This window comes from Rhinopithecus roxellana, chromosome 2 (genome assembly GCF_007565055.1).
Source record: "Rhinopithecus roxellana isolate Shanxi Qingling chromosome 2, ASM756505v1, whole genome shotgun sequence".
Classification (NCBI taxonomy): Eukaryota; Metazoa; Chordata; class Mammalia; order Primates; family Cercopithecidae; genus Rhinopithecus; species Rhinopithecus roxellana.
The window spans coordinates 43,899,142-43,924,890 of NC_044550.1; the positions used below are offsets into that span (position 1 = coordinate 43,899,142).

The window sequence follows — 25,749 nt, forward strand, 5'->3', positions numbered from 1 at the left end:
GATAATGAATATAGTAGAATAATTCTTGGAAAATCAAATAATATTTTAGAGAGAATTATTAGTGTAAATAAGCAGAAAGGAGAGATGGTGATTATGAGAAGATATTTGAAATCTCTATTTTGGGCGTAGTGCATTTCTTTGAGTAAAACTCTGGGAAAGAGTTGCAGAGCAGTGAATCTTCAGATTTGAGTACATCAAGGACCTAAAGGGCAGAAAATTAAAGTGATATTAAAATCACCAACATTGATAAGTAAGTAGTGGAGGAGAGGATGTTCTGTGCTAAAAATATCAGTGATTTATGTGGAAAGAACATTACAGATAGCAATTAGAATAAATAATATTAGATAGTAAAGTCTAGTGATATGCATTCCACAAGGAAAATGGAAAACAAATGTTTTTAAAGCAGCATTTAATAAGAAAAAGGACTCCTAATACTCTTTCTGACAATCATGTGAGTTTATTATGAAGTATAAATACCAGTTGAAGAAGAGGAAGAGAAGTTTTATATTACAGCAGAACGATGAAGGAATCTCTGGAGTAGAATTTGATGATTTAGAAGACAGGCCATGAGTACCCTAAAGCAGCAATCCCCAACCTTTTTGGCACCAGGGACCAGTTTCATGGAAGGCAATTTCTCCACACACTGGAGGTGGTAGGGAGTGGTTTCAGGGTGATTCAAGCACATTACATTTATTTTGCACTTTATTTCTATCATCATGATGTTGTAATATATAATGAAATAATTATGCAACTCACCAAAATGTAGAATCAGTGGCAGCCCCGAGCTTGTTTTCCTAAAACTAAACGGTCTCCTCTTGGGGTGATGGGAGATAGTGACCACCACGCATTAGATTCTCATAAGGAGCATGCAACCTAGATTCTTCTCATGCGCAGTTCACAATACGGTAGGTGCTGCTATGAGAATCTAATGCTGCCACTGATCTGACAGGAGCCAGAGCTCAGATGGTAATGTGAGCAATGAGGAATGGCTGTTAACACTGATGAGACTTCGCTCACATGCCCATCACTCACCACCTGCTGTCCGGCCAGGTTCCTAACAGGCCATGGACCAGGACTGGTCTGTGGCCCAGGGGTTGGAGACCCCTGCCTTAAAGTATATTGGAAAATCTCAGAAGGTATGAAGAGGTGGACAATCAAGTCTGATTAGTGTTTCTGCAAAGTAAAATTGGGAGGAGTGTCACTGAGGTAAAGAATCCTCTGGGAGACTTGCACAGCAGATATTATCTAATGTAAATGGGGGCATAGATATGATGACCAATCTTGCTTCTTCCTTAGATGATGGTGGGTAACGCAGTGAGCAAACTGGTTACAAATTTTAACCAGTGAGTGTAAAGAAATAGTTTGGTTGCAATCTGTATGCCCCTCTTCCTGCCCCACATAATTCTTGCTTTGTGCTTTGTATCACAAAGAACCAGCTTGTTGCTTTATGCATCCTTCCTTCATCCTATATTTTATTGTATAATTCAGAGTTTTGTACAACTTTAAAATTTTCCATTTCTAGAAGCTGTCTTTGTTTTCCTATAGAAACTTTCTTCTGCAGTTGCTGATTATATTGTGTTAGAGCACTCTATCTTTCTTATTTGAGTACTTGGTAATAGTAAACTCTTTAGCAGTTACATTGTTTTTCAAGGTCAGCAAAATTATACACATTTTGGTGCTGGTTTGAGTGTTAAACATATTTAGTTGTTGAGGATGAGAGCAGAAACAGTTTTCTCATTTTTCAGATAGATAAACACTATCATACATCTCATAGTAAACCATTAAATGTCTCACTGGCATCCTTGGTTTCATTCTGGCTTGATCACTTAATTATGTAGGTAGCATTTACAAGACTGAAAAGAAATGGTTTACAGAGAATAAAATGGTCCATTTAATTCCAGTGAAGTACTGTACAAAATGAATCATTTTTAACAAAATAAATCCAGCTAATTTAACTATTAAATCAGTAGCCAGTAACTTTAGCACATCAAGGAAGAGTTTTGGCTAGTATTTGATGTTTATTTCTTAAGAAGAAATACAAGAATTCATGTACCTGCCCCTTTTCTTAGATATGTAGGCTTCCACTGTTTAGGAGTATAACAGTTCTAATAAAATAAGATATTCAAAGTGATAATGCAATTTACACAGGACATTCTTTCATGCCATGAAACTTCATATTTAGCATTCCATTCCCCAATTAATACTTCCTATTCCTTAATTTTGTTTTGCACATTCTTCCTAAATTTTCAGGATGGTTTAAGGTCAAAGAATACTTCTCATTTTGTATATTATGGTCGTATATATTTTTTGTATAAGCACATACATTATTAGTAGCACTATAATCATATTGTATATAATCAAATTATAAGATATTCTGCTTTTTTATATAGAATTATCCATATGCATGGCAGAATTTTACTCAATATTGTTTTATTTATCTCATCCCTTTCTCTTGAAATCAATTTCTTTTTCTCAAATTGGTCCTTTAGATGTTAATCTAATGATAGAAAAAAGTGTTCTATTGACAGTAAGACTTGTTAGTTTAATTAAACTTGACCTTATTTTACATTTTATTTCAATAGTGTTTTATTTAAAAGCTATTTGGCCAATATCTTATATTGCTGTTTAGAACTCTTCTATTAGTTTAATTGCCATTTATTTGTTGATAATATTTATGACTTTTTTGTTATTTTTTAATCTGTCTTTTAAAAATATTTTTCTATTATTGTTTCAAACGTTTTAATAATTATATACTTACATCTGGTTTTCATTAAATATATATTCAGTATATATGTCTTGTCATCATACATGTCTTTAATTATATATATCAATATATGCATATGTATACATTTTATTTTATATATGTATATATTTACAGTAATTCTTTAATATTTATCTTGATATATTTTGCCAATGTTGGAAAACTCTCAGCCATCATATCATTCAATATATAGATTTTTTACTTTTCTTTCACTTTTTTATTCTCACATGTCATTTTCACATATATTAGAATGATGTACTTTTTCATTGTTCATCATGTATATATCATACACCTTTCCCATTTCACATATTTATCTCTCTTTGCTTTAGTTGGGATATTTTCTTCCAACTTCCAGTTCACTATTTTTCTTTCTACTATGAGATGATATCTCATAAACCCATTTACTATACTTTACAGTTCCAAAATGTCTGTGTTTCTTTCTATAGTTTCTAGATTTCCAGACAAATAATTCTGTCTTGTATTTTATGTTTATATCAGTCATAGTTATTCTTAATTGTGTATGAAAACTTTATCTGAATTGTTGGTGAAACTATAATACCTTTTAATTTCCCCCTGGTTTTTCATCATGTCTTGTCTTCTAGCATTCTTCGTTATATTTTATTGAGGCCTGGTATTATATATGAAAAAAATTAGAGGTAATTATAGGATCTGAATAAAGAAGCGATCTCCTTCCAGAGAAGATTTACATTTGCCTCTGCCAGCAGTAAGGCTGGACTTTGGAGGTTACAGATCACTTTAATCCAAACAGGGATGGAGATGACTTAAAATTGGACTTAATTTCCTTTAAAAATTGATTGATTTCTGATTCATCCTTCTTTAAGGGTAATGACTGAAATTGTGAACTTTTACCAGAGTTTTCCTTTGTGCATACAGTTTGATTTTTGTCCCATTAGGCTCATAGGTGTGTGAAAATCCCTGCTCAGCTTCCTCGCTTCTTAGCTCCTTCTTCTAATATAAAGAGATACCCTTAGTGGAATGGAGCTGTAGTTGCTGAACTCGGCTTTCTGAGCGTCCTCTGTCTCCCAGATCTTGGTTCTCTAATTATTTTTATTTTTCTTAACAACTCTGTGGAGATTTTGATAAAATATTTTCTCATACTTTTTCAGTTGTTCGCAGCAGGAGGGATGGATGAGATGGAATATGTGGTTTGTAGTTGCAATTAATGGACTTTTTTGCTTATTGTTGTATATGCCTGTGAACATATATCATTTAATTTTGGTCCCTATTTCTTTTAATCTATCTTTCATATTTTTTAATCCCTTTATCTTTCTGCTTTCTGAGTAGTTTCTTCAGGCTTATCCTTTCATTGACTAATTCTTCTGCTTGTTCTGCATGACTACACCATCATTCCACTACATTTTAATCATAAGGTACAAAAGGTTTTATTTCAATAAATTTTATTTGATCTTTTCTCAAAAAAGCCTGTAGGGTTTTGCGGTTCTAATATTTTTGATTCTTTCTTTTTTTTTTCTAAATCTTCCAATCATCTTTAAGTGATTTAGGTGACTTTCTATGAGATTCCATATTTCTGATGTTCTCTGGAGTTAATCTTATTATTTGTCATGTCCCTGCACACTTTTTAAAGGTGGATTAGTTTTTATATGATTCTTAAAACTTAAATTGCAATTTTATCTACTTGAGGGTTTTAAGCTGTGTTACCTAAACTGAATGGATGGTCCTGCAGTAGGTTATTTTTTCTAGGACCAAGTGTCCCAGAAGTATTACAGCTTCAGACCACCATTAGTGGAACACTACTAAAGTTTCAATAAGATTATTCCAAAAACCTAACAATAATATTATAATATATACTTGAGCATCAAAACTTAATATGGCACCAGTGGCTGTTTACAAATTCTCAAGGGATACATGTTTTCTATCTTTGAACAGGCAGAGATTGACATATTTTACCTGTATTGAAGGTGAATTTCTTTCTAATTATCTCTTTCAATTAAAGATGTTTATTTGTGCATAGGAATCACAAATACTGGCCTAGGACTTTATGTAGATTCCCAATGTGCAAGAAAACCAAAGAAATTGTGTGAACCCCAAAACTTACTGAATTATTTCTCAGGTTCTTGATTATTTCCTATCATTGGATTTTCCTTTTTTTGTCTTGGGATCTCTATGCATAAAAGTTATATTTTATCTAGGAATACTAGTTATATGCAGTATCTATATTGCCAGAAACAAAATATGTGCATTCTTCAGGATGTGGTTTTTTTTTAGAATAGAATTGTCATTCTTATTGTATTGACTGCATGCTTCAGATTTAGTTAATAACATATATAATTCTGTTTTTCTTGACAACTCAAATGTTTTCTCCCATTAATCACTTTATTTGGGGTGAGGATCAACTGTGGTCTAATACAAATTCAGTGGTATTCACCTTTATTATTTCTTTCTATGGGATAAAGTTTTGTGATTAATTAAACTTTTATTTGGGGTAGAGACAGAGTCTCATTATATTGCCCAGGCTGGTCTTGAACTCCAAGGGTCAAATATTCTTTCAGTCTTGGCCTCCCAAAATGTTGGGATTACAGGTGTGAACCATCACGTTCAGCTGATTAATTAAAATTTATCATTAATGAACATCTTTTTAACTTGAGATATATTTTACTCCTATTAAAATTTTAACACCACCCTACAGGTTATCAACATTTGAACTTTTGATCAATATTGAATTAAATTTCCACCTGAGCAATGACCATATATATTCTGTCAATCATTAAGTATCCTTAAGAGGTCGTTAATGTTCAGTTCCAAACAAGAGCTTTGTAAGGTCTTAAAATTACAAGAGACAACATTTAATTCATTTTAGTGCTCATATTTCAGAAAATAAACTGACAGGTTGTATTTCTGTAAATCTGTTAAGACTTCCAGACACTTCATAGTTGTTCGAACATTGTTGCATTCAATGCATAATCAGGTGTTGCTAAGCAGCATGCTGTAACTTTATTATTTTAGGTAGCATACAAACATATTTTGGTTACTTTAACCCATGATGGGTGTTTCTCTGATTTTTCCCTCATTTTTAGTTTCTCCTTTTTCTTTTTCCTCAACAGTATAGTAAAACAGTAAAGTAGAACCCTCAATTTTCCCTTATAAAATAGAATAATAATTTTATGTATCCGTCTGTGGGCTTTAAACATTTATTGTACTATATTCAATCTTTCAAATATTTGTTTTTTAAAAAGTAGTAATAATTGAGTATATTAATTTGACTTCATATCATGGCTATATTTGGGGTATTTATTATTATTGTAAATGCATTGAGAAGTTGTAATCAAAGCAATATAATTTTTAACCAAATAAAATTATTTGGCTAAGGAAAGTCATGGAGTTTTATGTTTTGATTTATTAGTTTTAGGAAAATAACATATTTTCTAGATAGTTAAATTTATTTCAGTGTATGCATTTACAATACCCACACATAATAGACTTTAGAAGGTAAAAGATACAATATATTCTTAAAATTACCCACATTTATTTTTCATCTGACCTTCCTCTTTTCTTTCACCTAGTAATATATTACCTGCTAATAGAGGCTCTGTCCATGGTTTCTCATTTCCATGAAGTACACTTATGCCTTTCTAGTCCTGAGTCATCTCTGCTTTCTCCCATGAATGTATTGGGAAAAAAAAAAAAAAAAAAAAAAAAAAAGATAATAGTGGAAAATTCCTTTAAAAATACTCTTTTTAAAAATTTATTATATATGTGATAAATTTGTTTAAAGTTTAATCTCAAAGTTAAGAAGTAAACTTTTAATGGAGACTTTAAAATGATGGTATAGAATTTATTTTAAGATAAAGTTATATTCTGATAATTGTGAATCAACTCTTCATATGGCAGTGTATAATAAAGATGATTTGATTTTTCTATAGAGATATAATTATTTAGTGTTCTCTTTATTCCTAATGGTAGTCTAAAGAGAAAATTTCAAGTGATGTTTCTGCTATGACCAATAAACTCATAATATTAAAAGTCAATGATACATGTAATGCTGAGAGACATCTAAGTATTTACTCTTGATAGAGAAAATAACCCAATTTCAGGTGCAAATATTAGACAAATTTTAAATGAGATTAAAGTCCCCAATTTTAAATGAAATATGTTCAAGCTTTTTATTGATGAAAAACTTACATAGATTGAAGTGCACAATTCATAGGTCGTACTACTTGATGTATGTCCAAAACCTGAACACACCTATGTAACAAGTCCCAAGATCAAAAAGCAAAAATGTACCACTGTTAAAGCTTTCTTCGTGCTTTCTCTCTGTCACTATCCATCGTTGTTGGTCAGCACCCCATAAAAGATAACCACTATTTCTATTTCTGACACTAGATAACTTTATTTTGTTTACTTCCTAGATCTAAATTGTCTTCCCATGGAAACAGTTAGTTTTATAAGCGATAGTTACACTTTTTCTGACAATTAAATGTTATTTCTCATTGAATAGGTCCAAAATGGTACCCTTCTCGAGTTGGTCTGCAGCTAGAATGTGGTAAGCAGCATTTTTCACTGATGTGTTTATTTAATTTAGAATCCTTTTTCTATTTTCAAAAGCTGACATTCACTTATTACTTAGTAAATATATAAATATTAGTATTATTTATTTGATTCTCCCAACAAACTAGAGCTCCACTTTTATAAATGAATAATTTAGTCTCAAAGAAGTATTTTTTACATATTCACTGTCCATGAGTTTTAGAAGCAGATTCTGAAACTAAAATATTTTTGTCTGTGAAGCTTTAACTGGTCACCTTCTCATTCTACTGCCCCACAACATATTTTTAAGGTTAATGCTTATTTTTTTTTCTTTTTTTTCTTTTTCTTTTTGCTGTTATAAAGCAGAATAAGTGATATAAGGAACAAAACTAATGAATTTGGAGAAGAAACGTTATACTCACTGTTAAACCTCAAGTTTCTCAGATTTTTAAACCCTATGATCTCAAGAAATTTATCAATAAATGCACTTAAAAATGGCTCCTACCAATAATTACTGCTACTGACACTACATTGATTTTATTTTAAAATTGGAATTTTACATTTTCATGAAAGCTGTGGGTAGCATGTACTTTTTTCAGGATAGAGTGCTGACTTAGTAAAAGCCTTTAATAGTAAATCTGTAGGAGATACCTCTTAAGGAATTTCAATCTCTCAATTTTTCATAAGTGATGAGTTGATTTTTATTTTCTATTGCTTTTCCTAATATTTAGATTGTCCTTTCTCAGGTATTACATGCACTTAAAGACAAATGATTATTTTGTTGAGTCTCTCAAAACTGTTATGAGTGTTTTCATTGCTGTCTTAAACATGTAATCTTTCTCTGAGACCTGTGTGTTCAAAACAAACAACTATGCAAGATTTCTAGAGGCCACACTTTTTTGATTCTCTCAAATTTATTTTTGCTCCAGTGTTCAAGACAAATTCCCAACTACCTAGAGTTTAAGAAAAAAACATTATTGCCTCTTTTTTTTTGTTTTGTTTTTGTTTTTGCCTTCATAGGGCCTAGCACATTTCAGCATATAAATGCCTTTCAATACATGGATGTTGACATAAACAAAATGAAATTGACTCTTACCCAAAGAAGCCTCAAAGAATGTCACACACAACATTGTCAAATGTAACTTCCATTTAAAGGACACTAAAAAAGACTGATACATTTCTGTTAGTTCAGTGTTCTGGTGAATATGACATATTCCTTTTCTCCCAAATTTATTTACCTGGTTGAGTATACCAGGGTGGGACATGAGATGAGTAAAATGTAGTTGTCTACGTGTCCTTAAAAAGGAATGCAATAATGTATTTGAAAAAAAGAGTCAATTGATTTAGTGAAATATGGTGCAAAGAAATCAAAATCCAAAGCTCACTTGGATTGATTCAGATTTTTACATTTGATCTACTCTCTCATAGTTACTTGCCTACAGGGTCTTCTTTTATGTTGCAGAATTAAAAAAACACTTAAATCATTTTTAAAGTGTTAGAGTTCATATGTTTATAATGCATATGATGATTGGCACAGGCTAGTTGCTCCATCAATCTTAGTCATAACTATTAATACTAAGAAGAAAAAAAGACAATACAAAAAAAAGCAAGGTCTTAATATTTATACATGTTTGCTCACAAAATATGCTTACTAGAATCATGGATCTTCTATGAATATTAGAGACTTCTATAGTTTCCTCACACAAAAGAAATCTTTAAAACAGGAATAAAATAGCAAGCATTGTTTTTCATGGGTAAAATTTTAACCAGTTCTTCAGCTCTGTATCTCTGCTGAGCTGTGCTATATTTAGCTGAACTTGGCTAGGTTCATGCATGCAGCTGCAGTGAGCTCCTGGGCTGTTAGGGAATGACTGGTCTACAATAACCACAACTTTCATGAAATTCCCTTTGTTCTATGTGGTCTCTCACCTCTCAGCAAAATAGTTTGGACTTACTCACAAGCTGGGAGTAGAGGTATAAAAATGAGCAGAGATACTAAAGAATTGTTGAAGCCCAGGTTTGGAACTAGTAAATGATCGTTTGTCCCACAAGTCACTAGTTAGCCCATATTCAAGGAGTGGGAATATAAGGACAGCTATCACTAAGAAGAACTATAAGGTCATACTGTATATGGTGTAGATATGGTGAAGAATTTCAGCTATTTTTACAATAAATCTGTCATATAATCTGGTAAGTAAAATGTTTTGTATCTTCCTATCTTTATTCATATGCTTTATAATGTCCTGGAAGGACTGGGTAAAATTTCTAATGTTTAAAATCATTGGATTTCTACATAGAAAATATAGATTTTTTTCCATCACTGTTTCCAAGCAATACATCAAGCTCCATCCACATCCTTTATACAATAGTCTTGAGAAACCACTAGGTTTGTGGTTGGTTGTGTACCCCAGTTCCAGGCCCATACTTGGGAGGGACTATCGAAAGACTGGGTTGTGCTTGTGTTAATTTGGTCAGGAAATTCAGGGCCCTTAAGTGACTGAAGTATGATCTAGAAAAATACGTCATGGGATCTAGCTAGGCATGTCCTGTCCTCTTGGTCCCACACATTCCTCTCCCTTTGATAAAGAACGTAATCATGGAAAGCCAAGTACAATGGTCCATTTTTCTTGAGTCTGAGTGCTATGATTAATGATACATCTAGATTCTGTCAAGTCGTTTTTTCAAAATCTCATATTGATGGGACCACATTTTAAAAATAGGATGCTAATCTCTGTTCTTTGAAGTTGGCAAGGATGATAGAAGGGTAGAACTAACCCCTTTTCTAAGTGTGCTAATAGATGTAATTGGAAATATATTTTCAGCACACTTTCAAGTGATACAAAGCCAGCTGAATTTTTTGTCCATATTAACATTTTCTTGTTCTTATACATAATTGTCATAATAGTACTGACAATTTTGATATCAAAGTCTTCATCTTGATCCATATTGCAAAAATTTTCTATCACTATGTAACAAATTTGCACAAATTTAGCAGTCTAAAAAACCTATCATTTATTAGATTGAAGCCATATTATGGCTTGATTCTCTGATTAGGATATTGTAAGACTGGAATCAGAGTGTTGACTCTACTGAATTCTCATGTGAAGACTCTTGACAAAAAGCCACTTCCATCTTCTTTTGTGTTATTGGAAGAGTTTGTGTTGGAAATGCTTGTTCCCCGGTGCCACAAAGAAATAGCACTCGAACATAAATTTAATGCTTTCAGCAAGGCAATTTTTACTTTCTGCAGAAAGGGTGCTCATCGCAGATGGAATAATGGCAAGAGCACCTTTTTGCATTTTATGTTTGTTTGTTTGTTTGTTTGGTCTTTGCAGTTGCATGAGAGAAGTTCCTGTGTTCTTGCTGGCTGTCACTTCCTAGAGACTACTGTCTTTTCTCAAAGGCCACCTGTATCCTTGACATTGACCTTCTCCATCTTCAAACCAGCAATAGCATAGTGAATCTTCCCAAATCACAGAATCTCTGAATTCCTCTGTCTCTGATTTCTGCACACAGATTGTAAAAATTCATGCAATAAATCAGGACTACCTAGATAATCTCATTTTTAAAAGCCATGCAATATAATTTAATCAACAGAGTAATAGCCTATCATATGCAGAATTTCAGGGATTATACAGGGACCAGAAATCCTGAGAATTATCTAAGAAATTTGCCTACCACACATGTGTTCTTAGGCAAACACAGGACTACGTTCACATTTTCAAAGCAATACAAAATTATCTTTATATATAATTACATATATATATATATTTTACAAATAGTAATCAATTTACATGAAATTTCTAAAATATAACTATGAAATGGTTTTCAATAAAGCACCCAAAGAACCATATACATTAATATGACCACCTAAATTATCTGGCTGTTAAAAGTGGATTTATCAAATTTCTGCCTTCAAATGTAACATACAATAATTGTATATTTTCCTTTCCTTCTAAAAGTCCTTTAATTATAAACATAAGTAAATATCTTGGATTCTGAACGATCATCTAATGGTAGATGCAAATTAGCATTTTCTTGTTTATTTCAAAAATAGAGACTGAAATGATGCCTTTTAATGATGTTGATAATATAAATCACAAATAACATATGTTAAGTGTAACAATAATAATAATAACAATAATAGGATGACATTTGAGAGAGTAATCCATTTTGGTATATGAGCTCTAGTCTACTCACTTTTCTTCCTGCTTAGTATACATTCTTTAAATAAAACAAAATATATTTATCTCTTATCTTATTAAATAATATGTAGGGTTTTTTTCAAATATTTTCTCATAAATAGTGCTTAAAAAGATATTTTTGTACTATCTTTCCAAATACACATTCCAGACTTGTCTGGTGGCTATTTTTAAGAATGCAATCAATTATGTTTATTTTACATCTATCTTACGAGTAGCTCCTTTCAGTAATCTTTGCTATATCTTTGTCTTAGTATATCTAAAGCCTGTAATACCAGAAATCTTAGTGTGTTTTCGTTCCTTTCTTTCCAGCTTCATCCATGTCCCTACAAAGGACATGAACTCATTCCTTTCTTTCCATGCTGAATATGCAAACAATTTCATCAAGCCCCATGGTTTTAAATGTTAATGACTTTCAAATTCACACTTCTACCCTGCTGTCTATTTGCTGATTCTTTCTTGAATGTCTAAAATATACCACACACTTAAAATACCTTAAGGACTCTTAATTTTTACCCTCATATCTTGCTTTTGCTGTAGTCTTCTTCATGTCAGTTAATGACCTTTACAATGCACTTAAGTACTCGGGCCAAAAATCTACCTGTCTTTACCTCACTGAATCCTCTCCTCTCAATCAGTTTATTAAGAAGTTGAATCCAGACTATGTTCAAAATATATTTACAATTGATACATTTTAACATTTTCACCAATACCACCTTCATCCCAACAAAAGATCAGCTCCAGCTGGATTAATGTAAATGTCTCCTAAATAATCACCTCGCTTCCCTTCTGTCTACTTTTCACATAGCATCCAGAATATATTTTAAAAAGATAAATTATGCCATTCTCCTGGTGCTTTGAAGGTACCATTCATCTATCCACCACTAATTTATACTATTATAAAATCATTTAGAAATTAGTTTAGATGTCGTTGTACTAACACTCAAAATTATACTTTTTGTTATTTTGTTTTCATTTTGAGGCAGGGTCTCACTTTGTCACCCAGACCGGAGTGCAGTGAAGCTATCACAGTTCACTGCAGCCTTGACCTCCCTGGCTCAAGCAATCCTCCCACTTCAGTCACCTGAATTGCTGGGTCTACAGGCACACAGCACCAAGGCTGGCTAATTTTTTTCTTTTTTTTTTTTTTTTTTTTTTTTGTTTTCTTTTTTTTTTTATTATACTCTAAGTTCTAGGGTACATGTGCATAACGTGCAGGTTTGTTACATATGTATACTTATGCCATGCTGGTGTGCTGCACCCATCAACTCGTCAGCACCCATCAATTCATCATTTATATCATGTATAACTCCCCAATGCAATCCCTCCCTCCTCCCCCCTCCCCCCTCCCCATGATAGACCCCAGTGTGTGATGTTCCCCTTCCCGAGTCCAAGTGATCTCATTGTTCAGTTCCCACCTATGAGTGAGAACATGCGGTGTTTGGTTTTCTCTTCTTGTGATAGTTTGCTAAGAATGATGGTTTCCAGCTGCATCCATGTCCCTACAAAGGACGCAAACTCATCCTTTTTTATGGCTGCATAGTATTCCATGGTGTATATGTGCCGCATTTTCTTAATCCAGTCTGTCACAGATGGACATTTGGGTTGATTCCAAGTCTTTGCTATTGTGAATAGTGCCGCAATAAACATACGTGTACATGTGTCTTTGTAGTAGACTAATTTATAATCCTTTGGGTATATACCCAGTAGTGGGATGGCTGGGTCATATGGTACATCTAGTTCTAGATCCTTGAGGAATTGCCATACTGTTTTCCATAATGGTTGAACTAGTTTACAATCCCACCAACAGTGTAAAAGTGTTCCTATTTCTCCACATCCTCTCCAACACCTGTTGTTTCCTGACTTCTTAATGATTGCCATTCTAACTGGTGTGAGATGGTATCTCATTGTGGTTTTGATTTGCATTTCTCTGATGGCCAGTGATGATGAGCATTTTTTCATGTGTCTGTTGGCTGTATGAATATCTTCTTTTGAGAAATGTCTGTTCATATCCTTTCCCCACTTTTTGATGGGGTTGTTTGTTTTTTTCTCGTATATTTGTTTGAGTTCTTTGTAGATTCTGGATATTAGCCCTTTGTCAGATGAGTAGGTTGCAAAAATTTTCTCCCATTCTGTAGGTTGCCTGTTCACTCTGATGGTAGTTTCTTTTGCTGTGCAAAAGCTCTTAAGTTTAATTAGATCCCATTTGTCAATTTTGGCTTTTGCTGCCGTTGCTTTTGGTGTTTTAGACATGAAGTCCTTGCCCATGCCTATGTCCTGAATGGTACTACCTAGATTTTCTTCTAGGGTTTTTATGGTATTAGGTCTAACATTTAAGTCTCTAATCCATCTTGAATTAATCTTCGTATAAGGGGTAAGGAAAGGATCCAGTTTCAGCTTTCTACTTATGGCTAGCCAATTTTCCCAGCACCATTTATTAAATAGGGAATCCTTTCCCCATTTCTTGTTTCTCTCAAGTTTGTCAAAGATCAGATGGCTGTAGATGTGCGGTATTATTTCTGAGGACTCTGTTCTGTTCCATTGGTCTATATCTCTGTTTTGGTACCAGTACCATGCTGTTTTGGTTACTGTAGCCTTGTAGTATAGTTTGAAGTCAGGTAGCGTGACGCCTCCAGCTTTGTCCTTTTGACTTAGGATTGTCTTGGCAATGCGGGCTCTTTTTTGGTTCCATATGAACTTTAAAGCAGTTTTTTCCAATTCTGTGAAGAAACTCATTGGTAGCTTGATGGGGATGGCATTGAATCTATAAATAACCTTGGGGAGTATAGCCATTTTCACGATATTGATTCTTCCTATCCATGAGCATGGTATGTTCTTCCATTTGTTTGTGTCCTCTTTTATTTCACTGAGCAGTGGTTTGTAGTTCTCCTTGAAGAGGTCCTTTACATCCCTTGTAAGCTGGATTCCTAGGTATTTTATTCTCTTTGAAGCAATTGTGAATGGAAGTTCATTCCTGATTTGGCTCTCTGCTTGTCTGTTGCTGGTGTATAAGAATGCTTGTGATTTTTGCACATTAATTTTGTATCCTGAGACTTTGCTGAAGTTGCTTATCAGCTTAAGGAGATTTTGGGCTGAGATGATGGGGTTTTCTAAATATACAATCATGTCATCTGCAAACAGGGACAATTTGACTTCTTCTTTTCCTAACTGGATACCCTTGATTTCTTTCTCTTGCCTGATTGCCCTAGCCAGAACTTCCAACACTATGTTGAATAGGAGTGGTGAGAGAGGGCATCCCTGTCTTGTGCCAGTTTTCAAAGGGAATTTTTCCAGTTTTTGCCCATTCAGTATGATATTAGCTGTGGGTTTGTCATAAATAGCTCTTATTATTTTGAGGTACGTTCCATCAATACCGAATTTATTGAGCGTTTTTAGCATGAAGGGCTGTTGAATTTTGTCAAAAGCCTTTTCTGCATCTATTGAGATGATCATGTGGTTCTTGTCTTTGGTTCTGTTTATATGCTGGATTACGTTTATTGATTTGCGAATGTTGAACCAGCCTTGCATCCCAGGGATGAAGCCCACTTGATCATGGTGGATAAGCTTTTTGATGTGCTGCTGAATCCGGTTTGCCAGTATTTTATTGAGGATTTTTGCATCAATGTTCATCAGGGATATTGGTCTAAAATTCTCTTTTTTTGTTGTGTCTCTGCCAGGCTTTGGTATCAGGATGATGTTGGTCTCATCAAATGAGTTAGGGAGGATTCCCTCTTTTTCTATTGATTGGAATAGTTTCAGAAGGAATGGTACCAGCTCCTCCTTGTACCTCTGGTAGAATTCAGCTGTGAATCCATCTGGTCCTGGACTTTTTTTGGTGGGTAGGCTATTAATTGTTGCCTCAATTTCAGAGCCTGCTATTGGTCTATTCAGGGATTCAACTTCTTCCTGGTTTAGCCTTGGGAGAGTGTAAGTGTCCAGGAAATTATCCATTTCTTCTAGATTTTCTAGTTGATTTGCGTAGAGGCGTTTATAGTATTCTCTGATGGTAGTTTGTATTTCTGTGGGGTCGGTGGTGATATCCCCTTTATCATTTTTTATTGCATCGATTTGATTCCTCTCTCTTTTTTTCTTTATTAGCCTTGCTAGCGGTCTGTCAATTTTGTTGATCTTTCCAAAAAACCAACTCCTGGATTCATTGATTTTTTGGAGGGTTTTTTGTGTCTCTATCTCCTTCAGTTCGGCTCTGATCTTAGTTATTTCTTGCCTTCTGCTAGCTTTTGAATGTGATTGCTCTTGCCTCTCTAGTTCTTTTAATTGTGATGTTAGAGTGTCAATTTTAGATCTTTCCTGTTTTCTCTTGTGGGCATTTAGTGCTATAAATTTCCCTCTACACACTGCTTTAAATGTGTCCCAGAGATTCTGGTATGTTGTATCTTTGTTCTCATTGGTTTCAAAGAACATCTTTATTTCCGCTTTCATTTCGTTATGTACCCAGTAGTCATTCAGGAGCAGGTTGTTCAGTTTCCATGTAGTTGAGCGGTTTTGATTGAGTTTCTTAGTCCTGAGTTCTAGTTTGATTGCACTGTGGTCTGAGAGACAGTTTGTTATAATTTCTGTTCTTTTACATTTGCTGAGGAGTACTTTACTTCCAATTATGTGGTCAATTTTGGAATAAGTGCGATGTGGTGCTGAGAAGAATGTATATTCTGTTGATTTGGGGTGGAGAGTTCTATAGATGTCTATTAGGTCCGCTTGGTGCAGAGATGAGTTCAATTCCTGGATATCCTTGTTAACTTTCTGTCTCGTTGATCTGTCTAATGTTGACAGCGGAGTGTTGAAGTCTCCCATTATTATTGTATGGGAGTCTAAGTCTCTTTGTAAGTCTCTAAGGACTTGCTTTATGAATCTGGGTGCTCCTTTATTGGGTGCATATATATTTAGGAGAGTTAGCTCTTCCTGTTGAATTGATCCCTTTACCATTATGTAATGGCCTTCTTTGTCTCTTTTGATCTTTGATGGTTTAAAGTCTGTTTTATCAGAGACTAGGATTGCAACCCCTGCTTTTTTTTGTTCTCCATTTGCTTGGTAGATCTTCCTCCATCCCTTTATTTTGAGCCTATGTATGTCTCTGCATGTGAGATGGGTCTCCTGAATACAGCAGACTGATGGGTCTTGACTCTTTATCCAGTTTGCCAGTCTGTGTCTTTTAATTGGAGCATTTAGTCCATTAACATTTAAGGTTAATATTGTTATGTGTGAACTTGATCCTGCCATTATGATATTAACTGGTTATTTTGCTCGTTAGTTGATGCAGTTTCTTCCTAGCCTCAATGATCTTTACATTTTGGCATGTTTTTGCGATGGCTGGTACCGGTTGTTCCTTTCCATGTTTAGGGCTTCCTTCAGGGTCTCTTGTAAGGCAGGCCTGGTGGTGACAAAATCTCTAAGCATTTGCTTATCTGTAAAGGATTTTATTTCTCCTTCACTTATGAAACTTAGTTTGGCTGGATATGAAATTCTGGGTTTAAAATTCTTTTCTTGAAGAACGTTGAATATTGGCCCCCACTCTCTTCTGGCTTGTAGAGTTTCTGCCGAGAGATCTGCTGTTAGTCTGATGGGCTTCCCTTTGTGGGTGACCCGACCTTTCTCTCTGGCTGCCCTTAAGATTTTTTCCTTCATTTCAACTTTGGTGAATCTGGCAATTATGTGTCTTGGAGTTGCTCTTCTGGAGGAGTATCTTTGTGGCGTTCTCTGTATTTCCTGAATTTGAATGTTGGCCTGCCCTACTAGGTTGGGGAAGTTCTCCTGGATGATATCCTGAAGAGTGTTTTCCAACTTGGTTCCATTTTCCCCCTCACTTTCAGGCACCCCAATCAGACGTAGATTTGGTCTTTTTACGTAATCCCATACTTCTTGCAGGCTTTGCTCATTTCTTTTTCTTCTTTTTTCTTTTGGTTTCTCTTCTCGCTTCATTTCATTCATTTGATCTTCAATCGCTGATACTCTTTCTTCCAGTTGATCGAGTCGGTTACTGAAGCTTGTGCATTTGTCACGTATTTCTCGTGTCATGGTTTTCATCTCTGTCATTTCGTTTATGATCTTCTCTGCATTAATTAGTCTAGCTGTCAATTCTTCCACTCTTTTTTCAAGATTTTTAGTTTCTTTGCGCTGGGTATGTAATTCCTCCTTTAGCTCTGATAAGTTTGATGGACTGAAGCCTTCTTCTCTCCTCTCGTCCAAGTCATTCTCTGACCAGCTTTGATCCGTTGCTGGTGATGGGCTGCGCTCCTTTGCAGGGGGAGATGCGCTCTTATTTTTTGAATTTCCAGCTTTTCTGCCCTGCTTCTTCCCCATCTTTGTGGTTTTATCTGTCTCTGGTCTTTGATGGTGGTGACGAACTGATGGGGTTTTGGTATAGGTGTCCTTCCTGTTTGATAGTTTTCCTTCTGACAGTCAGAAGGACTCTCTGTTGGTCTGTTGGAGATTGCTTGAGGTCCACTCCAGACCCTGTTTGCCTGGGTATCAGCAGCAGAGGTTGCCGAAGATAGAATATTGCTGAACAGCGAGTGTACCTGTCTGATTCTTCCTTTGGAAGTTTCCTCTCAGGGGTGTACTCCACCCTGGGAGGTGTGGGGTGTCAGACTGCCCCTAGTGGGGGATTTCTCCCAGCTAGGCTACTCAGGGGTCAGGGACACACCTGAGCAGGCAGTCTGTCCGTTCTCAGATCTCAACCTCCGCGTTGGGAGATCCGCGGCTCTTCCCAAAGCTGTCAGACAGAGTCGTTCGCGTCTGCACCGGCTCCCGCTACTTCCCCTGTTGGTCTTCAGCTGTGCGCTGTCCCCAGAGGTGGAGACTACAGAGACAGGCAGGCTTCCTTGAGCTGCTGTGAGCTCCACCCAGTTCGAGCTTCCCAGCGGCTTTGTTTACCTACTTAAGCCTCAGCAATGGCGGGCGCCCCTCCCCCAGCCTCGCTGCTGCCTTGCGGATAGATCGCGGCAGACTGCTGTGTTAGCAGTGAGGGAGGCTTCGTGGGCGTGGGACCCTCCCGGCCAGGTGTGGGATATATTCTCCTGGAATGCCTGTATGCTTACAGCGCAGTATTGGGGTGGGAGTTACCCGATTTTCCAGGTGTTGTGTGTCTCAGTTCCCCTGGCTAGGAAAACGGATCCCCTTCCCCCTTGCGCTTCCAGGTGAGGCAATGCCTCGCCCTGCTTCAGCTCTCGCTGGTCAGGCTGCAGCAGCTGACCAGCACCGATTGTCCGGCACTCCCTAGTGAGATGACCCCAGTACCTCAGTTGAAAATGCAGAAATCACCGGTCTTCTGTGTCGCTCGCGCTGGGAGTTGGAGACTGGAGTTGTTCCTATTCGGCCATCTTGCTCCGCCCCCTTTTTTCTTTTTTTTTTTTGTAGAGACAGGATTTCGCCATGTCACCAAGATGGCTGGAACTCCTGAGCTCAAGTGATCTGCTCACCTCAGCTCGACAAAATGTTGAGATTACAGATGGGAGCCTTCACACCCATCCTAAAAATATACTTTAAAAAAAATATCCTGTATGTTATTTGTTTGGGTCCTAATATGACATGTTCTCAGAAATAATAAGATAGTAACTAATGGTAGTCTAAATTTTGGTAAGATGATATTGGGAAACCACTGTGCATTTGATAAGTTGCTAGATATATGTTATAAAATGGTATTGTTCACATTTTGTTTTACTTTGAAGATTTCTTTTACATTGTAATTTCCATATTAAATTAATTGCTAGCGTTTACTGATTTTACATTAAGAAATTATTTATCATTATGCTAAGAAATTGTATTAAAATAACATTTTCTTGTTGTTTTTATTTTAGGCGGTCCTTTTTTGAAGGACTGCATTACCATTCAAAGTATTGCATCTTCCTCCATTGTCACGCTGTATGCTACAGATCTAGGTCAACAAGTCAGTTGGACCACAGTAAGTGTCAATGTGAAATGTAACATGCATGCCTCACATTTTGATCTAAATAATTCATTGACAGACTATTTCTATCAAATAAATTCATAGCAAAACAAAATGTACTGAATGGTATTTTTAATTTTCTATTCTTACTATGACCAGTGGCTAAAGGTCTACTCAAGTATTGGAGCAATAGTAAACCACAGTTTTGAAAAACAAAGATGAATTCTGTTTTGTTGTTGTTGTTGTTGTTGTTGTTGTTGTTGTTGTTGTTGTTGTTTTTAAGTGTCAATCCACTCTATGACTGGGAGCTTCAACTTTGTTACCAAAATACCAGGGGTTCGGTCTAGGTCCTGCTGCTAACTGCACAGAAAGCCAATGACAGTGATGACAAGTATTGCCAAGGAAGAAGGCTTAATTTGCATGCTGCAACAGAGGGGATAGGAGCTGTCTCAAATCCATCTGCCTGACTAAAACTAGGGATTTATATAGCAGGGAATAAATGTAACAATGTGTAAGAAAACAGGTACTAGGGAGGGACAAGGAGGCATCTGGTGGGGTGATGTGATGAGTTTCAGTTCTTTGATACTCTTTTGAGAGGGCTGAAGGTTCTTTCCTGAGGAATGAACTTAGGTAGAACAGATACAGGTTTCAAACTTTAACAGTAATAAGGGTCAATTTCTACATTTATCCAAAAATAACTGTCTATGGGACTAGTGGGCTGGTTTCATCTGCTCTGCCTATGCTTTGTTATTTACATGGTATCTCTTTACCTTTTTCTTCTAGTAGTCTAGGGACATCACAGACTCTTTTGACACTGGAGAGAAGAGTATAGAATACACAGTTTAAAAGGAGGTTCTCAGGCAGAGAAACAAACTTTTGGCAACTGACCGTGAAAAAGTAAACTTCTTTCAGCCTGTGAAAATGTTCTTTTGGCTGTTTTTGGAGGAAAATAGCAGGTGTTAAAATTATGGTATTTGAAAATGGTATTAGAAGAATGAGGACTACATTGAAAAGACATGAAGGGTTAAGAGGCAGTGAAAATACTTGGTACTAGTGCACAGTATTGAAACACTCATGGGTAATAGAATAAATCAGTGGAATAGCTTCAACAGCAAAAGGAAACGTTAATATGATATTTAGTAACAGAGGCGGTGAGAGAATTAATAAATAGTTTTGATATACAAAGAATAGTGAGCTCCTTTTCTTTCAATTACATTAAACTTCTGTTATTTGTATTATTTAAACTATGAAAGGTTTTCTTTGCGGTTACATTCCACTCCACATTTGTGATTACCTTTAATATTTTTCTATTCAAAATGGCTTTTATTTGTGTCACAATTAACAATTGACATTACCATTCATAGTGATTTGAGCTGTTTCTTTACAATTAAACAACCAATTTTTGTAAGTATTACGAAGGTATGACAATTTTATTTATTTATTTTATTTTATTTTATTTTATTTTATTTTATTTTTTTTGAGACAGAGTCTCGCTCTGTCACCCAAGCTGGAGTGCAGTGGCTGGATCTCAGCTCACTGCAAGCTCTGCCTCCCGGGTTCACACCATTCTCCTGCCTCAGCCTCCCGAGTAGCTGGGACTACAGGCGTCCGCCACCTTGGCCAGCTAGTTTTTTGTATTTTTTTTTTTTTTAGTATAGATGGGGTTTCACCGTGTTAGCCAGGATGGTCTTGATCTCCTGACCTCGTGATCCACCCGTCTCGGCCTCCTAAAGTGCTGGGACTACAGGCTTGAGCCACCGCGCCCGGCCAGTGTGACAATTTATGCATTAATATTTAATTGTCAATTTTAATCTAGCACAAATTTAATTTTAAATTTATTAATTAAAATATTGCTACATCTGTTCATATTTTCTAACAATCTTTCCTTTTAAGATATATTTTCTGTGTAATTAATTAGTTCTATTTTATGTTTTCACTAAATAGTTGATTTATTTTCCAAAGTATATTGAGCTTTTGAGTACTAATTTGTACCACTAAAGATTGAGTTTAGAATCTTATGAATTCTTGTGAAGCATATTTTAATGTTTGGAAAACAACCTATAGAAGATGCATGAATTTGCAAATAAAGTTGTAATACTGTACTTAAATGCGATGTCTACAGACTTTTACTTAAAGAGATTTTAGAAAAGAGTGTTTGGTCTTCAAAGGTTAAAATATTCACAGGGTCTTTGTTCACATTTATGACGAAAAGGGAACTCTGTTTACAGAAATTGTGTCAGGGTGAGCAGCATTAAACCATTAAATCATTAGAAATTTCAGCTCCATCACTTGCATAAGCACTGAGAAGAAAACACACTAAAGTGGAATTATTTGGCAATTGTGTTAGAAAATTATAGTTTATTTGAGAGGAAAATCATCTATGTGACAAAGAGAACTCTGCAAATAAGCTAGATATTTTTAAATCAACCCTTGGATCACACATTCTTTCGCTCCAAATAAGTCAGTTCTATTAAATGCTAAAAATATACACATTACATTGCAATTACACCCATTTTGTATTCACTAAACTATACAACAAAAGTAATGTTTTACCACATATGACTTTCTTGTACATTGAAAAATATGAAAATCTGTTCCTATAATAAAACATTTCATAGATTTTTGGGGAAATAATCTATTTAATTTAACAAGGTTAAAATTAAGATGTTAATATTTTTCTCCAACTAACAGTGTGTTACAAAATATTGAGAAAAATCCTGCCTCATTTAACTTACTAAAAACCTTAGGATAAAGGATTAATATGACAATATAACAATTCTAATTATATGAATAGTGTTGATTAATTAAAGTTATGCAGTTTTCATCATTTCTGTATTAATTCATGTGTGTATGTGTTAACGTGTAATTCTATGCAATTTATCCCTTAAGTTCATGTATCTAACACCAATGTCAAGATAGAGAATTGCTTCATCCTTAAGAAGGAACTTCTTCCTGTTATCTTTGCATACTTACATATACTTTTTCCTATCCTGGAGTAACCACTGACATGTTCTTCATCTCCCTATTTTTGTCATGTGGAGAATGCTCTATGAAATGATTTAAACACTATTTTGAGATTGATGTTTAGTTTTCTGTAAGCATAGTGTCCTTGAAATCCATCCTGATTTTTGTTTGTATCAAAAATTGGTTCCTTTACATTTGTGAGTAGTATTCAGTTATATGGATGGAATGGACTTTTTTTAACCATTTACTCTTTGAATTACATTTGGGTATTTTGCTATTACAAATAAACCTGCAATGAATATTAGAGGTATTTGTATGAACTTTTTAAAAAATTTATCTGGGACACAGCGTTGAGTTTTGAGAATTCTTCATATAATTTAGAAACGAGTCCTTGTATATGTGGTTTGGAAATATTTTCTCTCATTTTTTAACTTGTCTTTTCATCATCTTAACAGAACTTTTCACTGAAAGAATTGTTTTCAATTTTAATGCAGTCTAATTTATCAAGGTTTTCTTTTAAAGATTATGCTTTTGCTTTCATATATAAGAATCCTTCAACTTAATTCCATGTCCTGGAGTTTCTCTCCTGTGTTTTCTTATGAGTTTACTAGTTTTATGTTTTACACTTTAATGATAGTCTATTTGTATTGTAAATTCCACATTTTTAATCTCTAAATCTAATTTTCTTCAATTTGTCTTATGTGTTCTATAACCTTTTTTTCTCTTTTGTTCTCACCTTATTTTGAATTAATTGTCATGCTCTCTTTTCTATTATCTTTGTGTTATTTTGGTATTTATATCTTCTGTTTTCCTAATTCTAGGGGTTACCAAAGATATTACAGAGTGTACCCTTGAGATATTAAATGCTAATATACGTTTTTACATTTGATTTTACTAATGTAAAAATGCTTCATAAATATTGACTATGAAGTTGAATGACTTTATATTTGAGCTCCTCCTGACTCATTTTTCATGGTTTTGTTATAATATAATTTTCTATATATGTTAAATGCAAATACATTACTAACATTTTATCTAACAAATACCTTATCCTTTAGACTTATCCTTTTTGCTGAAATTTAGTTATTTCTTCTAACGCTGAGCCTACATCTGGTATCCTTCTCCCTGAAGAAGATCTTTAGTGTTTTATTGTAGTTCTGTCATTGATGAATTATCTCCATTTTTGTTTATCTTAATATGTCCTTACTAACTTTCATCGTTAAAGAACATTTTTACATAACAATAAGTTTACGTTGGCAGTTCTCTTTTCTTAACTTTGCAATATTTTATTGTTTTAATTTCTGAATTCCATTGTTTCTGTTGAAAAGTCAACTTTATTCCTTTGAAAGTAATGTGTCTTTTCTAAACAATTCTTGTTTAGTTTTATTATCAGCAATTTGACTATGATATACACAATTAAAATTATATTTTTATTTATCTTGCAATAGTTTTATCTAAGTTGGTGGTTTAGTGTATTCATGCGCACAAACATACATGCATATAATTTGAAAAATTAGCTAGTTTTCTATTCAAGTATTGCTTGTCCATTATTCTCTTTAAATTCTTCTTTTACATTTTATATTACTTTTCAATATTTTTCTTTTCAAAGATTTTACATATGTGAAAATCTCAACCTTATCTTTCATTTATTTTAACACATAAAAGATAGTTTTTGTTAAAGTTTGTGTCTGATATTCCTGTCGTGTATATCTTCAATTTGTTTTATTTTTGTTATTTCTCTTGGTTTTGCTCACAGTCTGTTTAGTCTTTGTATACCTGCATATTTCTAAATGCAGAAAATGTATGCGAAAAATTTTAATTATAACTGACATCTAGGGTGATTTTTATCTTCTTTCAAAGATAAGTTACCATCTTCCAAATGAATGAATTGCATTATTGGATCCAAGTCATCTTGATCCAATCAATAATTGAAATGATTTTAGGATGAGTTTTAGAATCTGTGGAGACAGTTTTATGAGGCCACCTTCATCCTTTGGAGATGATGAACAACTGTTTTTGTTTTTTCATTCTCAGACCCCATCAAAAATCTGTTCTTTTTATCAGGCTTATATGAGGCTTCATATGCAAGATTCAATCTCCTCTCTGGATCCCCCATTTCAAAATACTTGACCTTCTAATTCCTCAGTGATATTAAATCTCTGAAGACTGAAAAAAACTTTTTAAAATATTTTGATCAGTTTTTCTCACTACACTCATTAGTATTTTGTGTTTGAATTATCTAGAATAGAAATCTACAATATATGTTATTTATTTGACAAACCACAAAAAAAAATGATTTTTATCTGGCATGATACTAATTTCAACAGTATTCATTAAGTACAAAGTGTTATTGTTGTATTACAACTCATAAATGTTTCCAAAACTTTATGTAACATCCTTATCTTCAGGAGATTAAGGTTAAAACTACTTTATTTTGTTTTCAACAATTCCGAAATATACATTTTTTAACTGCCTATAGCAATTTTAGAAAAGGTGATAGTAAATCCAAAAATGCCCTAATAATGATAGCACTATTTTTTTTCAAGATAAAATGAAATGCATTAAGCATAGTTTAAGCACATCTAACCAATTCACAATTGCAACCTCATTTTTTTTTTAAGCAGAATATTACCTTTTTCAATTTATACATATATCACATTGAAGATTCCACTGAGGTTTCAAAGACTCCCAGTTTCCTTGCTTGCATAGTACAAATAATGAATTTTGTATTCAAAACAAAAGATTAGTTTAACACAGTTAACTTTTTGAAAGAGAAAATATAAACAGGATTTGATAACGGAAATAAATTGAAATTTCAATGTAGTGTTTATCTTCAAAATAAGAAAAAGGTATATCTGCCTCTTAAGAATATAGAATCTTCAGTAGAATTTTGTATTATCGGGGAGTTTCTAGTCTTTGTAAGTTCTTGTGATGTACATGGTCTGTTTATGCCTGCTTATCTGTTTATTTGATTGTATTTGGTTTTGATTTTGTTTTACTTCCCCTTATTTAGTAGAAAAGACCAGTTCCATTTTCAGAAGACCATATTAATATTTGTCTGTCTAGCCCTCATTTTCCTCATCTTGAACTATTTTCTGATTACTTTCTAAGATTAATAAATCATCTTTTCTCCTTTCTTCTATTTGCACTGAAATATTTTTTTTAAAATGCATTGTCGAAAATTTACTTATCATTCTCTAGTGCTTTCAGGACATATTATTCATAACCCTCCATATTCTAGCAGAAAAATATTCTTTATAAAATATTAAGTCTTCTAAAACACATTTTATATACTAGTTGGCTCTATTGAATTATTTTTGAGGGATGATTGAGATAAGATTATGGTTTAATTTCCTCTCATCCAAAGAAACTTCAAATCTGTGTTAGCATTTTTATTAAGTTAATAAAGAGTGATA

At 34.2% G+C, this 25,749-nt stretch overlaps 1 protein-coding gene across 3 annotated transcripts in view; it reads left to right on the forward strand.

Moving 5' to 3' along the window:
• TECRL (trans-2,3-enoyl-CoA reductase like) overlaps positions 1 to 25,749 on the forward strand; it is a 130,254-nt gene that overhangs the window by 66,900 nt on the left and 37,605 nt on the right. For 2 of the 3 annotated variants that reach the window (XM_010372595.2, XM_030923043.1), the window contains exons 3-4: positions 7,239 to 7,283; positions 19,281 to 19,384. In XM_010372595.2, the coding sequence (XP_010370897.1) occupies positions 7,239 to 7,283; positions 19,281 to 19,384 (149 nt within the window). The remainder of the gene's footprint in view (positions 1 to 7,238; positions 7,284 to 19,280; positions 19,385 to 25,749) is intronic. The other variant, XM_030923032.1, reaches the window with a different exon arrangement.